Here is a 15,583-nt window from a genome sequence, read left to right on the forward strand (position 1 = left end):
CAGCTCTTAATCAGCCCGTGGTAAGAATGTTCTACCGCTTCATGACCAACGCAGCAGGAGCCTGTCCCACATTCTCTCCTGCATTATGCTGTCACGTTGTCAACATGTTAAGGGCAATGCTTTTTTATTCATTGAGAGGGAAGCAGAGTGGGAGCGGAGGCGGACACACAGGAAAAAAGCTCTGGAGGGATTCGATCCAAAACAGGCAGTGGGACGTTTGATTCAAAGGAAAGGGTTCAGGAATCAATATTTAATATTTTTTGGCACTATCATTCAAGGGTGTTTGGAGAGGGGTAGCTAGGTTGTGCTTTCATAACCTTATATCTAAACATTTTTTGGAGACCTGAATAAAGATTTTTCTGCCTTCCCACTGCAATGGAAGGCAGTTTGCCCTTGAGCAAGGCAGTTAACCACCAGCTGCTGCTGCTGTGGAGCTGCTCTGTGGAGGCGCTGCTGGATCACCGCCAGGGTACACATCCAAACCTCAGACTTATACTCCCCCTCTGGTATCACTGAGAAAAGAAGATTCTCTCTGTTCTTCTTGTTAAATCTGCACTTGGACAAGAGTGCTATGAATATCTTTGCTTTAACACAATATGAAATATAAAGATATCCGGCTCATTCTTTCTGACAGACAAAAATTAAACTGTTATTTGGTATGATAACTACTATTGACACCAAGTGTTTTGAATTTAGGAGAGGTTTCCTAACTGTCAGCTAAACATTGCATCTATGCTTTGGTTGATTTTAAGCAGAAAAGGTTAGGCGGCTTGCGTGAAGGGAAATATTATAGTTTGCGCTTCGTCGTCATAGCTACAATAATAACCAGGGTTATGGTTAAGGAAAACTTGGGTTCATGCTGGTAAAAAACGTCATTGTTTGTTGGTCTCAAACGTGTTTCCAGTGGAGATTAACCCAATTGTCATTCATGTTTCTCACATGACATCTCTCAAAATGCAAAAACAAGTTAATTATGTTAACACACTGAACACAAAACATAAGTATATTGCATATTTGATCAATCCTAAAAACGGACTAATTAAACGTGCAGATTAAGGTATTGTGTAAACATTTTCGACTCAGTAATGCAATTCAACTGTGGTAAACATTTAGTTGACCAATCCATTGAATCTGTAACCTCGTCGTCACTATGCAAACTTTGTGGCTCATGATAACTTCACCAAACTTCCTCCTTTGCTCCTGACATAAGAAACGAGTTATCACTTGAACGTTGTTATTTTAAGCATTTTACTTAACAACTGTTGCTGTCCTTTCTTACAGTAGGTGACAACAGACTGGCATGCAGAGAAAAATGTCAATATGTGACCAACATTTCAAATTTTTTATTATTTACTCAAATCATTAAGTTTGAGCAAAGTGAACTTAAAATGCATGTTTCACTGTATTTAGATATTGTGCAATCCATGGATAGAACATCTAATTATGATACTGTTAGTGTATGTCTCGCCATCAGAGTAATTACATGTGGGCTTCAGGCTAAAGACAGTGCCAATATAATAGAAGTTTACAGAAGAGTTAGAACAATGCTGCAGCTTTTTTACTCTCAACCTTCCCACTGTCTTATAAGCAAATCCTGAGAGGAACACACTGCCCACTCTTTCTCTCAGAAAGAAATAAAAACACTGCACAGAAGTTTGTAAGTGTTTAAGGTTATTCTTTAGAAACGACTATGATCCTTCCCACGTTTCTGTGAGTGTCAGCCTTTTTTTACATACTGCACAAACAAGGTTTCGGATGAAAGTGTCACCCGAGATGCTGTAAAGAAAGCAAAAAATAAGCTTGAGGAGGCAAAACAACTCCCAACAGAGATACTGCTCAAAAATTAATTTCTCATCAAGAGTTTGAGTGAAACAGTGCTAACATATTTCAGGCTTTGACCAACAAAAAAAAGCACCCATAACAGCTGTTGGTATGAAGAATTTAAATATTCTCCATGATTTATGGAGCTGCTTCTGCAGGCTAAATCCAATTATTTCCTGGTGTATGGCAAACAAAATGCATACAGATGAAAAATAGGGTAGGCCTATGTCTGAAAATAATACAAGTACAGTTTGTGTTGAACGTCAATCAGGCCCGCTGTCCCCAAAACCCAGATGGAAATAGATTATAGCAGGCCTACTTTGTTCCTCTGAAAGGAGACCAGCGTGAACACATTAGACAGCAGGAAGCCTCAAACACACCATGCTGGCTGCAAGATGGTCTCTTCATTTCTACCATTAAGAGACACAGACACTGCGAGTCAGTCTGGCTCTGTTTCATCTCTGCTCGTCATGTGCTGGGCCCCTAAAATATGTTCTCAACTTCCACCAAATCAATGATTCTCATGCAACTCGGTGGTTTCTCTTTTTAGGAGGGAATAACCTACTTCCAGAGAAGTGTGGATACCCTCCTATACTCTGCACCATTCTGTGCAGGTTTATTGTTTCCATTTTTATGGCAGTATGAAATAGGCTATCGATTTAACTTGTCCTATTTCAACTTTGGCCAAGATTGGATTTTTAAACGAGCTGGGACCCGCCTGGGAGCAGAGGATCAGGGACGCTGTGACTCGCAGGTCGGAGTGCGCAAAGCAACGCGCCCCTGTGATTCATCCGCAGTTTCCAGACGGTGCGCAGGTGGAGGCGAAGTGGAGAGGGAAGCAGCCGCTCAGGACGGAACGATCTCACGGCCAGGGATGTTCAATACGCGCAAGATTTATTCCTCCTAAGAAACAAACTGTTTTCTCTCCACCCCTCGGTGTTGCATTGATTTGGAACCACTGGCTGATTCGGCGCAGCTGTAACCCATTTTTCCTCCATGACAAAAGTTTGACTGTTGAAAAATGATGCTCTGCTCCACTGCTGCTTTTTCATGCAATGCTTTGGATTCCGATGTAAGTGACCAGTCATCACTTGAGAAATAGCTGCGGTTCTTTCGGTCTTGATTTCGGTGCCATTTCAACAAACAGAGGGTTTTTATTCTCGCACATCATCGCTGGCCAGGGATTGCATCCATTTGAATTAATGTCGCACTCCATAATGGACTTCCTCGGACTGTACTTCTTGCAGCTGGCTCTTATTGGTAAGTTGAACAACAATTGGAATATAATTCAGTGTAGATGAACTTGTGCAGAATGAATGCGTTGTTCTGCGGGTGGTCGCTGCAGCTCCTGTTAGAGCTCTTATCAGTCTGAGCTTCATGCTCATGTACTGCCACTGTTCCCTGAAGAGTCCTTATTCGCTTGATTTGTGTCAAAGTTGCATGATGAGATATTTATTTTCCTGCAAGATTAGCCAGTTCTGTTGATGTGAAGGATGAATTACAGGGTCCCGGACAGAGCGGGCAGGCTGCTGCTTTGTAAAGGACCACACAGAAAGACCGCATATGATCTGATGGGGGGCTGACGGTAATGAAGCGGTGGTGCTCGCCGGATTTTCTCCACTCTGGAGATGCTTGCATGTCTTTTCTCAGCCTGTAAGAGCAGTTTTGCGGCAGGCAGCAACCCGTACATACCCTGATATTCATCCAAAAGCAGACGGATTTAGGAACAGGTTACGGAGTGTTTTGCCTACAAAGCTGCTGCTGGTTCCCTGTGTGACTGCGAAAATGCCAATGCAGACAAGTGTGTGTCAAACCGCGTACAAGCCAGTGTGGTTAGTTTTACGCGTGCGTGCAATGTGTGCGCTTGGGCACCTGTCTCTGCAGGTGGAGTGTGTGTGTGTGTGTGTGTGTGTGTGTGTGTGTGTGTGTGTGTGTGTGTGTGTGTGTGTGTGTGTGTGTGTGTGTGTGTGTGTGTGTGTGTGTGTGTGTGTGTGTGTGTGTGTGTGTGTGTGTGTGTGTGTGTGTGTGTGTGTGTGTGTGTGTGTGTGTGTGTGTGTGTGTGTGTGTGTGTTTGCAGTGTTGGTGGTCACTGTTCATGAATTCATTGTTTGATTCAATCCAGCACAGCACTTCGGGTAGTTTTATGATTCTTATGCACAAACAAACACACACACACACATCAGCTGCCCATCTGCTCCGCCCCCAGCATACACACATACACACACACACACACACACACACACACACTTGCACAGACACACACAGACAGACAGACACAAACTTCTTCTACCCAAATCTATTAATCATGTTACCTGTACTTTTTATTGTGCCAGCTGGTGCAAGTCATTTCTAATGTCAGAGCTGTTTACTTCTGGTCTAATTTAAAAAAAAAATTCTATATCTGCTGCACTCTCTTCTGCAATATTCCCCCACCATGGAGAGAAAAAAGCCTTCCTGCAGAGTGAGTGCAGCCTGGAAACAGGACGTACTGACGGAGGGATTTGTATTTGTGAGATTTATGGCCTCGATCATGACAGCTTCACATCTCAGACTCAATTTCCCTTTGCTGCAGCTGTGTTTGCAGCCACTCACCAGGCACACTGGGAGCAGTCTTGCATGCTGGAATTACGTTGGCAATTCTTGGGCTCCCAGACGAGATGTCCCACCACCCTGAACCCTGAACTCACACTTGCACACTCCTGTCCGCCACACTTCCCCTGAAGGAGTTTATGCTATTATGTCACCCTGACTTTCCTCACATTTCCCATTATATGTAAAACGTGTGTCACTGTGCCTTGCCGTCACTCAAGACATGAGCTGGGTGAGTAAGTGGACGCAGGATGTGCGGAGGGGAAGGTGGGGGGGGCAGTCACTCCTAGTCTTTTCTCAGCAGATATTCTCACCTTGTCAAAGTAATGTGTCAAAACGCCAGAGAGTCTCTCACCCAGGGCTTCATGATCCCGTCCATCAGCCACACAGGGAGGCAGATACACGGGGAGGATGGAGGGTGGAGGGGGGGGGGGGGGGGGCAATCAAAGGAACTATAGCAGCTTTAGCCTGAAGGTTAGAGAGGGGAAGAGGGACATAGTTGGTTTGAATCCACAGGGGGGAATCAAAGTGGGAGGGGCCAATTACTCTTAAAGGGTTTTTAGCACTGTTTGGACTTGAGAATATGTTTCCGGGGGGAGACACGGGTTAATACAGATGTGATGTGTGATGATAAGACGCCAGATGGCATGTCTGACAGGTTAATTAACGTAAGAGAGTCATGATTATTTTATGTTTGTGTTTTGCTTGTTTATTACCTATTTAGACATTTCCTTTGCGATGCATTTTCTGCATTGTCTCTTTTTTTCTGCAAAGCAGCACCATTAAAAAGTAAAACATTAAACACCATACAGAAACACTTTGAATAATTAGTTGAATAATGTTATTATGTCCCACTAGGGGCACTTGCATGTGTGAAAATTCATATTTACAGCTCAGCAATTGGCGCTCTCATGTATCACTTGAGGGCAGCATCAGTTCCTTCCTCACTGCACCTACTCCCAGGTGTTTGTGTGTACTTGTTTAGCTATGCATGTGAGGACCAACGATTGGCAGCCCACTGTCTTTATGAGGACCTTTCATTATAAGAGGATACATAGGCTGTTTTGTGTGTGTGTTTGCATGCAGCTCTCTTCCCCAAGCTCCTGCTGCATATAAAAACGTGCTCTTCTACATCTTGCCGGGCCAAACAAGGCTTTAAAATGCCCGTGGTGTCTTGGGCTGCAATAATATCTGTCCAGTCTAATGAATGTCTCTTTCTGATGAAGCGAGGAGTATTAAGTCGATGTACGCTAGATTAGCATGCAGTGTTTTTTGCATTTCGTTAACTGGCATGGAAAACAGTAGGGGAATACAAATAAGCCTCCATTTACTTCAGATTGGAATTAGCATATTTACTGCTCAGTCTTGTGATGCTTCAATGATTATCTGCCCGCACCGCTCTGAACATTTTGTAATCATTACTGTAATTAGTTGACCAGGATTATCTGCATATTATTCTTCTCTAAGTGGTAGGCAGCAAGTGAACCCAGCGTACCTCACAATTTGCGACATGGTGGAGGGTTTGTACTGTTTTAATATTGTGAATAGTGTTATTTCCACGGTGGCAATTGGCTGATGAGAAGCAATGATCATAAACATAAACAACCAGCTACTTGAGGGTGGTATGCATATTTCCCCCAACATGACTTTGTGTTGATTTGTTCGTCACAGGGGCAGTGGATACGAGGCAAGGTGTGAACACTTTCAGGATGCGTTAAACTGCAGGGTTCCTTAAACAAAGGCAAACTGGTGCAGCTGCAGATTAGATTAATCAGGGTGGGGAGCAGGAAGTATGTCCTATAAGAGGCCCAGCCAACTGAAAAGGACATCCACTGTTGATTTTTATATCAGCCTGTTTCGGCACGCTGATGATTATGTGTAATTTGTTTCAAAATGGTAGCTGTCCTCAGTTACATTCAGTGAGGAAAACGAACACGATGAACAAATTGTAGTTCCCAAAATGAACTACTTGTTGAATTTAAAAAAGACGGTATGAAATAATTGGATGTGATTAGTTAAGTATGTTTCAAGTTAAACTAATACTCAAATGTGATGCAAATATCTGGATTATTCCTTCAAAGCAAACACAATTTGTTAAAGAAATATAATATTATTGTTATTATTTAGCTGTTTTTACACCATCAGTCATTTGGTCATGGTTTGGATGTTGATTATGTCAGGAAAGCGTTTCAAGTCACTCAGTGGAACTAAAGAGCCATTTTGATTTCATATTTCCAGGCCTCTCGAGTGAAGTTACCAACAAGTAATTACAGATTTGAGACTACAGCATAGAGGGAAAGCTGAATGCTCATTATCATTCTTCACTAGGTAATTATTTACTTTCCAGTCCAGTTTAATTGATTTTTCTTGATTTGACTCAAATAATACAGAAGAAAAGCAGTAAAACTCCATATTTGAGGGCATTTTGAGAATTTAAAAAACAGTATTTGTTGTTTCTATTTTTAGATGTAAAAATGTAATTAAACGCTTAAAGGTGGGGTAGGTAAGTTTGAGAAACCGGCTCGAGATACACTTTTTGTTCTATTCCATGGAATGCTCTTAACATCCCGATAGCAATGAATATCTTAAGTGCTTTGACAAAAAATCCATAAAAAAAATGTCATCTGTGGAAGCCGTAGTACTGTAAAAAGCACGACCAATCATTTTAGCCGGCCCGGCTAAAATAACTGGATGGCCTACCTGCCTGTCAGCCTTCCATCTGTGCACAAACTTATCTCGTGCCCTCATTGGTCATGTGCGCGTTCATGTGTGTTGGAGGAGGGGCTCTGTAAGGAAGTGGCAGATTTTTTCCGGTTGTGTATTTTCAAATTCTAGCGATCGAGCTGGTTTCTCCAAAATGACCTACCCCACCTTATCAAAATGGTTGGCAATTGGTTTTTAGTCATACAACTTATCAAACGTTTTTGTGATGGGGGGATGTTGCATGTTTTCTTTCAAGTATACCATATCACAACTTTGTTGCATTGATAAGTATAATAAACATGAAGGATTTTTATTTAAGGAAAAGTTCTCGAAGTCCAATATGTGGCTTCATTGCAATCTGGGGAATTTAAGCATTAATCAGTGTAAATAAACTGGTCTGCCTGCCTCCGCTGAGTTGGGTGTTCTGTCTGTATGGTTATTAAACATCAGTACCATATGGAGGGTCTGGACTTAAGAATGAAAGCTTTATTCTGATGCCGGGGGACTGGAACTGTTGATTGAAGGGATCCACCCAAATCCTTGTGCCAATACCAACCTGTTTCCAGCAGACCGGTTAACATCCGTTACGTGATTGTCAGTGTCCTTTTAAAGTGCAGTGTTTCACTATAAGAAACAGTCGTTCAGTCAGTAAATTCACAGTCATCCCTCGATGATTCCGATGAGTTATCACACATCAGATAGGTACTTGGTATTGGGATATACCCTATTGAAATTGGTATCAGGAAATAAAATGAGATCAGAATGATCTTTTGGAGGTCTTTTGATATTTATAAAGCATTAATTTGACTACTTATGCACAGGAATAGAACACATCCCCAACTATAAAATACAAATGGGCCCAGTTATGCAGGATACTTGCAGGACATTTTTTAAACAAGCTGTAAGAAAACAGCTTTGACACATTATTACCTGGTAAATCAATTGTGGGGTTAGCTTATTTGCTAATATCTTGGTAAATAATTGCACCCGGTAGACACAAAGACAAATTGCATTCATATAGAATTACTGTATGTTTGTGTCCAGAAAAAACATGTCCAATATTCAGTGTCCTTTTTAGATCTGTTTTGGTTTTCACCATCTCCTTAAACTATCTGCATCTTAGCTGCTATAAGCTCTGACTTTAAGTTGCTATCTTGGTTTGCCTGCTTTTTGGCTTCGGACAGATAGCAGTAGATACTGTTGAGATTATCAGGTGTTTGCCAAAAACTTCCCCCTGTGCTGCCGAGAGCTTGTTTTATTATAACACTGGGACTTAACTGTACAATAAATCTGGTGGGAAACAAAAATAGAGCTAACAGAGGCTTAGAAGTTCTGCAGAAAAAAGTTGTGGCTGTTTTCTACTGCAACTTGTCAAAGTAACAGTATTATTATTGTCTTTAAAGTATAATTTTTAATGTTTGGCGTAGGAGATGTATAATTATATATTTGAGAGTTTCACAGATATTACAGTGCAGAGGGACATTGACAGACTCTACAGATCATTAGATGAAATGTTCTCTCCACAAAAATAGCTTCCTAATTAACAATCACACACATACACAGAGAGAGGCCTCCTGAGTGTCCAAACCAAACTCCTTCTGTCGCTCTCAGCAGTTATTCAGCCTCAACTCTTTGCTTTGTATGGGAATGAATAATTAGCTCCTTACATGTTTGGTAACCTTGAATTGAGAGTATCAAGTATGTGTTTTATGCATTTATTCTGACAAATCTAAAGCCCAACCCCTTAACACTACATGTATAATTCATACTCAGCCTTCTCTCTTACTTTGTCCCCATAGCTTGTGCAATGTTTTATAGTTTCTTCATTTCTCTTATAGTCTCTGTGCCTTTTAAGTTCCTCTGACAGATTGAAGGGAGAGGATTGTGTTGGAGAATTACAGGAGCAAACATAGCAGGAAGAGGAGGATGTGAATGTGAATAAGCCGTGTGTGACAGCGAGAGATGGGATTTATTTTCCATAAGGCTGGAGCTGTCGTTTGGGAACCTAACAGAGAGGAGATATGTATCCTCTGTAGAGCGACTGAGTTGCTCTTTAGATCCCCGGTGCAACGTCTCAGTTTGAGTCTCACATTTACTCTGCTTTCCTTTTTTATTTCATTCATGTTTTTATTATTTTCCGTTAATGCAGAACTCCTGTTGCATCCCAAAAGGAGAGATGCTAGAGATGGCTTGCCCCAATCTGCACCCAGGATCTTCACATTTGCCTATTTCATTTTTGACACTCAATCCATCTTGTGTGATATATTTATTTCTCAACTATCTACTCACTGAGATACTTCTCTTGCTAATTTGTTTTAAGAAACACTGCTTTCCTCACTGTCATTATGACTGAACAAAAGACTAATTGTTGTGGGAGTGTTTCATCGGTGACTCGTTGACATTTATAACCGGCTGGTCTCTGCTGCGGTACCGGTTTTCTCAACGCACTGTATTGTCTTTGCCAGGACAAGTAATACTGTATGAACAAAGAGCAGATGGAAGCAATTAGAGTTTGTAGGCAGTGAAGAAAAGAGTGCACTGGAGGCCCTAAGATGGAGATACACATGGAAAAGAGGCAATCGAACTGCAGCACTGATGCTGGTGGGAGGATTTTGTTGTGTGAAACCAATATGACAGTGCTCCTCATTATGTTAAAACCCTGTCATTTCAACTGTCTTTTGTTGAGGATGAATTATACCACGGAGACAATTACCCTGCCCTTGCCTTTCTGAAAGGATATGGCATTTACTGCCACTGTATTCCATAGCCAGACGTTTGACTTTGTATACTGAAAAGGCTGCAAAATTGTCCGAGCTGATTTGAGACTGTGAGAAAGTCTAAAATGCTGCAATTAATCAAAATAAAAGGTTTTGTGAGTGGGGAGGGAAAAGGTAGCATTGAGTTGGCTTGGCAGTTAGAATGATAAGTGGTAATGAAACAAGCTAGCAAGGCTTCAAGGCCCTTCATCAAGTGTTCACAGTACTTAAAGCCTCTAAGTGTGTCTGTCAGCGCGTATTTAAGTGTAAGGGACTTTCAGTGTCATAGCGACTGGCGCAAAGCATTATCCCGAACCTTACAATAAAGGCTCTTATTACACCACCATTTTATTCAGAGAGGTGATGGAGGTGACAATCATATTATCATCTCTTCTGGCATGTAGATGAAGCTGATAATCACGAGGCCCTGCTTCAATTCTCATGATCCCATGTGTTAATTAGTCCCTGCAGGCTCACACTCAGCCATCTGACTGTCACTGTCTGAGCCACAGTTTGTGCCTCTCCTGTAATAATTGTTTTCATATTTGCGACTTTAGCTGGAAGGATTATATTTTTACTCAAAGATCTAACACAGTTTTTTGTCACAAGTCTTTGAGTAAACCAGCGCATTGTTTAACAAGTGACTATTGACTAATGTCTGTAATCCCTAATGGCTTTTCTGTCCTTTTGCTAAGAGATGTGCCTTCAGGTGTACATTGAAGTGATTTTTTTACAATAATATGTAAGCTGGTTTAAAGTGGCATGTCTTTTTTATAGAGCATACAATACTAAGGTATAAAAATAATAATTAATATACAAAAAATCTGCATCCCTGCACTTGCAGGAAATTAGGCAGTACTTGCTTCTGTAATTTTCTCATGTTTTCTTTGGGAGATTTCACCACCATCTATGATCATTTTTTCAGTGTTGCAGCTTTTAGCAGCTCCTACATCTTGTCTATGCATTACAATAATAATAAACTGACTGTTTTAAGTGAACGGTACTTCATTTTGTCCCTTTTCCAGAGTAAATATAGATTCTGAGTATAACTTTGAATTGGGACACACTGCATGTTTTTAGCCTGAATCAGATGGCAACTGGACGGATACAGTATGCGGCTATCATTTGACATCTGCCATCTTCGTTTTCTTAACCTAGATTGCAGAAATTGGCATGAGGATATTACATTACATTGCATTTAGCTGACGCTTTTATCCAAAGTGACTTACAATAAATGCATTCGACCAAGAAGATACAAACTTGAAGAAAACAGAATCATATAAGTACATCAGGTTTCATAGAGCCAAAACATTTCAAGTGCTACTCAACTAGCTTTAGATAAGCCAGTCCTTTGTTAGTATATAAGTGCTTAGTTAGTATACAAGTGCTTTTTTTTTTTCTTCAGTCTGCGCCGGAAGTTGTGTAAGCTTTCTGCTGTCCTGTTGTCAATGGGGAGCTCATTCCACCATTTTGGAGCCAGGATAGCAAACTGGCGTGTTTTTGCTGATGGGAACTTCATATGTTCTTGGGAATATAAATTCAAGACCTAGAATTGTATGTAAGTGACAGCAGAGATAAATAAGAATGCAGGATTTACTTTAAAGAATAATGTAACATGCTTATTGTTGCTTGTCTTTGATTGTATTTGTCTACAGTGTGCATGCTAAAGTTAGTCACCCTTAAATGTACAGTAAGCCAATTTTAACCGGAGTTTTCTGATGGAATATGTTCCATTTTTGTTGGTATAGGGGGCACAAATTCATAATGTGGGAAGCTTCTCTCAATGTAATTATTATTCCTTGAATGGTTGGAATCACCTGTCAATTAGCAAAACCAATAGTCAAGGTTTCTCAAATAAAAAAATGGTGAGGCTAAAATATCAATAAAGAGTAGACAAAAAAAAACTGTCATGAATATTTTCCGTGGAACTGAAACGGACTGCTTCTTAGAACTCGACGGGGAAGCATCTTTGTTTGGGCTCTAAAGCGGCCTTGAAATAAAAAAAGAAAATGCATTTCACTGTGCACCAGACAGATTATTGTTGTAGCAGCGGAATTGTCTTCAAGGATTATAAATATGTTCATGAACGCTTCGTGTTGTAAACAACTTGTTCTCAAAGTTACTGTTTATTCCGTTGGCTCAAAGGAAACCATCAATGCTAAAACCAAATATATAATAAAAGATAATTACATGAGGGAAACAATCTTGGGCCAAGGGTTATTCATCACTGCCTCACATTTAGGTCAGGTCCTATTAAAGTAGTACCCCCTCCACATGCCAGCATTCTTTCCCCTGATCTTTCCCAACAATTGGGAACAGACGGTGAGCAGATTCCCATCCAGAGCAGGATCTAAATCTAGTTGAAATCCTGCTGCTCTTCTGCAGGGGCCCAGGATCTGGAGAGCTAATTGGTTTTTGATCAGAGCTGCAGTTTCTAAAGTGGAGTTCTGCTCAGCCTGTTGCGATAGAAATGGAGCAAGAGTGTGAAATCACAATTCAGGAATCAGGTTCAGCGCCAGGCTGTCGACTGACTAAGCCAAAGGGAGGTGGAGGAAGGGGATTGCGTAGAATGGGCCAAATCGCAGCAGGCGATCCACTGAGCCTGTCTCAGAAATGTGCCAGATATCGTTTATAAAGGCTAATGAAAGAGTTTGCGGCTCAACACACTTACATGGTTTCCAGTCTCTATTCTGGAGTCGTGGGCCGATCAGCTGATTATCTCTTTGTGTCTTGTTCCACGTCGTCTCCCAGCCAGATGGAAAAACAGGCCAACAAGAAAGATTTCATAAAAATAGAGGATAAACAAAAAAACCACACTGTTCATTGGCAGTAATGATCTGACAGTTTGTGTCTTGTCTCATTTCCCAGAATATTTATCTCACAGTCTGTTTTAACTACTAAGCTACCGTATGCAGTGTTTTGCATACAAATATACTAATCAAGTGCCATATGTTATATGAAATCAGTTTATATTTTCTATGACCTTGTGTTTACTCAAATGAATTGTCATCCTGCTGAAGCCGCTGAGTGATAGTCGGAACATTTTAAACTATACGGACTCATCTCATGGCATAAGAGAGTCATGATCTGTAACTGGTTCCATTATTTTAATAAATAACAATTCAAATCAATGTTTCACTCATGTCTCCCTACCTTTACAAATAATAATCCCAATCACTTCCAAGAAGTTGGGTTTACAGCTTTTTAATTAAACATTGGCAATGGATTGGTACTCGGTATTGAACAATTCCCAGAACCCAGGTGTCGGGACAAAAAAAGTTGGATTGATGCATCCCTAAATAATTCCAGATATAAAAGTTTTGAAGGTTGTTGGAGTTTTTGTAATACCAGGAAAATGATTAGAAACTGCCATGAAAATAATTCATGTTCTCTGGTAAAGCCTTAGCACATTAAAACTTAAGTAGCTAAGTAAACTACGGCTCCCAAGGACTTGCAAGGTATGGTAGAAATGTCCAATTAGCGAAGTGAAAATTCAGTTGAACCTCAACCTAAAGCTAGATACAGTAAGACACGTTGGAGAAACTTCATAAAACATTTACCAGTTTGATCAATTTATTTTTGTATTCTTGGTCCATTTTGTTGGAATGATAGTTGAGTAGTTCTGATTCATACCATTGCCATGGTGTTTTAAATATGGTGCCGGCCACTGATGCTCGTAGGTATTGACGTTGTAAAGTCATTTGTCATACCAAATCAACATTGATAAAACTTCTCAGAACTGAGCATCTCTTGCACTCAAGATCACACTCCACATCTCAAATAAGTTCAGTTATATGTTGTGTTCATAATCTGTGCCTGCTTTCATTCCCATTTATTGGAGAAAGAAAAATATTGCTGGGCTGGTAGGGTATAGTTGGTCTATCAAAGCCTTTTCAATATAAATGTAGACCAGAGCTGATCTCTTATTGAAAAGTCCATTATTCTTTATTGGTTCTCAAATATTAGCAACCACTTTTAAATTGCACTTACTCATTTGATCAACCGTTAATATGAATATATTGATTGACAGCCTTAATCTTTACGAAAGATATGTTTTCTCCTTGTGGATTTACTGTCACCTCAACAGTCGGACCACAAAGATGGGAGTTGAGTCGTTAGGACTGGTGACAGCAGGTGCCTTCACACAAACTGATGAGTGGCAGGAGTAGAACTTTGTATCTTTAAATAGATAGGTAGTGGAGAGTGTTAATGGCTAAACCTGGCAACGACTTTAACCGTGAAGGAGTTGTGTGAGGGTTTTTTCATTTAATCGTTTATTTGAAGAGGGACAGTGCACATTGATGAACATTTAAAACAAATAATGCTTTAAAAACGTAAACATGCCGGATTGTTAGCTTTGAGCTAGTTTCCATCCGTAGTCCCAAAACTGGTGTTATTAAAATATCAAAACATTTATGTCCTACCGGCCCTAGAATGGATTTGATGTGACTATCATACACAGCTCTTTGCATATCTTCATTTAAGCTCAATATAAGACGGGGCAACCCCTTTCTATCTCCGCTTGGTGGATCATCTCCATTTAGCTAAGCAGATCAATCCTGCCTTCAAGGTCTTCCTTTTGGTTCAGCACATTTTTAAAGAATGTATCTCATAGGGGATTCTGGAGGGTCATGATCGACACACAATGCATAAGAAATGAGATATTTTGATTACTGTTTCATCTGGTATATGTTAGCGTGTTGCCACTGGGATCACAGATTTCTGTTGCAATATCTCTCTTACAGGAACAGACATAAAAGATGTCTACGGGGTTTGAAATTCTGACACTTGCCTTTCTTTTTTATGTTATCCATTAGGTCATCCACCCTGCTGCTTTCTATACAATGCATGATGTTAAATTAAACCCTTCTTCAAAACTGAGCAATTAAAAAGATAAATTCATGATCTCAATGTCGCATTCTCTTTTTTTATGTATTTAAAGACAGCCACCGAAGATTAGTGGAGGCAATACAACTAAGGTAAGGGGGCTTAGTGACACAGGAATGAATGTAAATAGGATTCAGCTGCAATGAAAGGTACAAAGTGGTCTAATTAAATCCCTCTCGATGTAAATTCAATTTCCCCAGGCCTCATGGCATCCTGTCAGTGACAAAGAGAGCTGTCTTTCTTTGTCTTCCTATTCGAAAATTCCAATTAGGCAGTGGGTGTTGGTGTGCCAGTCAGTGACAGTCAAAGGCCTGTGTTTAATAGATGATGGCAGTAGCAATATATTGATCACAGCCCTTTCGGGGCTTCTTGTTTGGAACAATAGACAGTTAACTGAGATATTGATTTTCTTTAAATGCTCGTTTAGTAAGAGTGCAGGTTCATTTAGAATCTAGCCACTTGCAAACATACAGCGTTAATTGCTCAGAAGGTTTCATGAATTTATTGATAACACTCAAGCAGCGCTTTGTACTGTAGCTGCTTCTCCCGCTAATTAATACTGGCATCCACTGCTAAAGTGATTTTGAACTCTTCTCAAATTAAAACAAATCTCTCCCCCTGGTGTTATGTTTTAGAGATCACTGTGGTATTAGAGTCTGCCTGTCCATAGCATTTTCTCTTTCGTTAGGCATTGTACTGTAGAGATGATAAAAGGGAGAAGCAACACTTGTGCGGGGGAGGACATTCAACTCCTACACCTGCCTTAATCCGAATAGGCCTTTGGATCAGAAGTAAGAGAAAGATAGACTGCAGTTACCCACTTGCAC

General features: G+C 40.5%; 1 protein-coding gene across 1 annotated transcript in view; it reads left to right on the forward strand.

The window, feature by feature from the left end:
- Positions 1 to 2,673: 2,673 nt before the first annotated feature.
- gfra4a (GDNF family receptor alpha 4a) overlaps positions 2,674 to 15,583 on the forward strand; it is a 130,805-nt gene continuing 117,895 nt past the window's right edge. The window contains exon 1 of the mRNA XM_034125986.1: positions 2,674 to 3,081. Within this exon, the coding sequence (XP_033981877.1) occupies positions 3,024 to 3,081 (58 nt within the window). The 5' untranslated portion in view covers positions 2,674 to 3,023. The remainder of the gene's footprint in view (positions 3,082 to 15,583) is intronic.

This window comes from Trematomus bernacchii, unplaced genomic scaffold, assembly GCF_902827165.1.
Source record: "Trematomus bernacchii unplaced genomic scaffold, fTreBer1.1, whole genome shotgun sequence".
Classification (NCBI taxonomy): domain Eukaryota; kingdom Metazoa; phylum Chordata; class Actinopteri; order Perciformes; family Nototheniidae; genus Trematomus; species Trematomus bernacchii.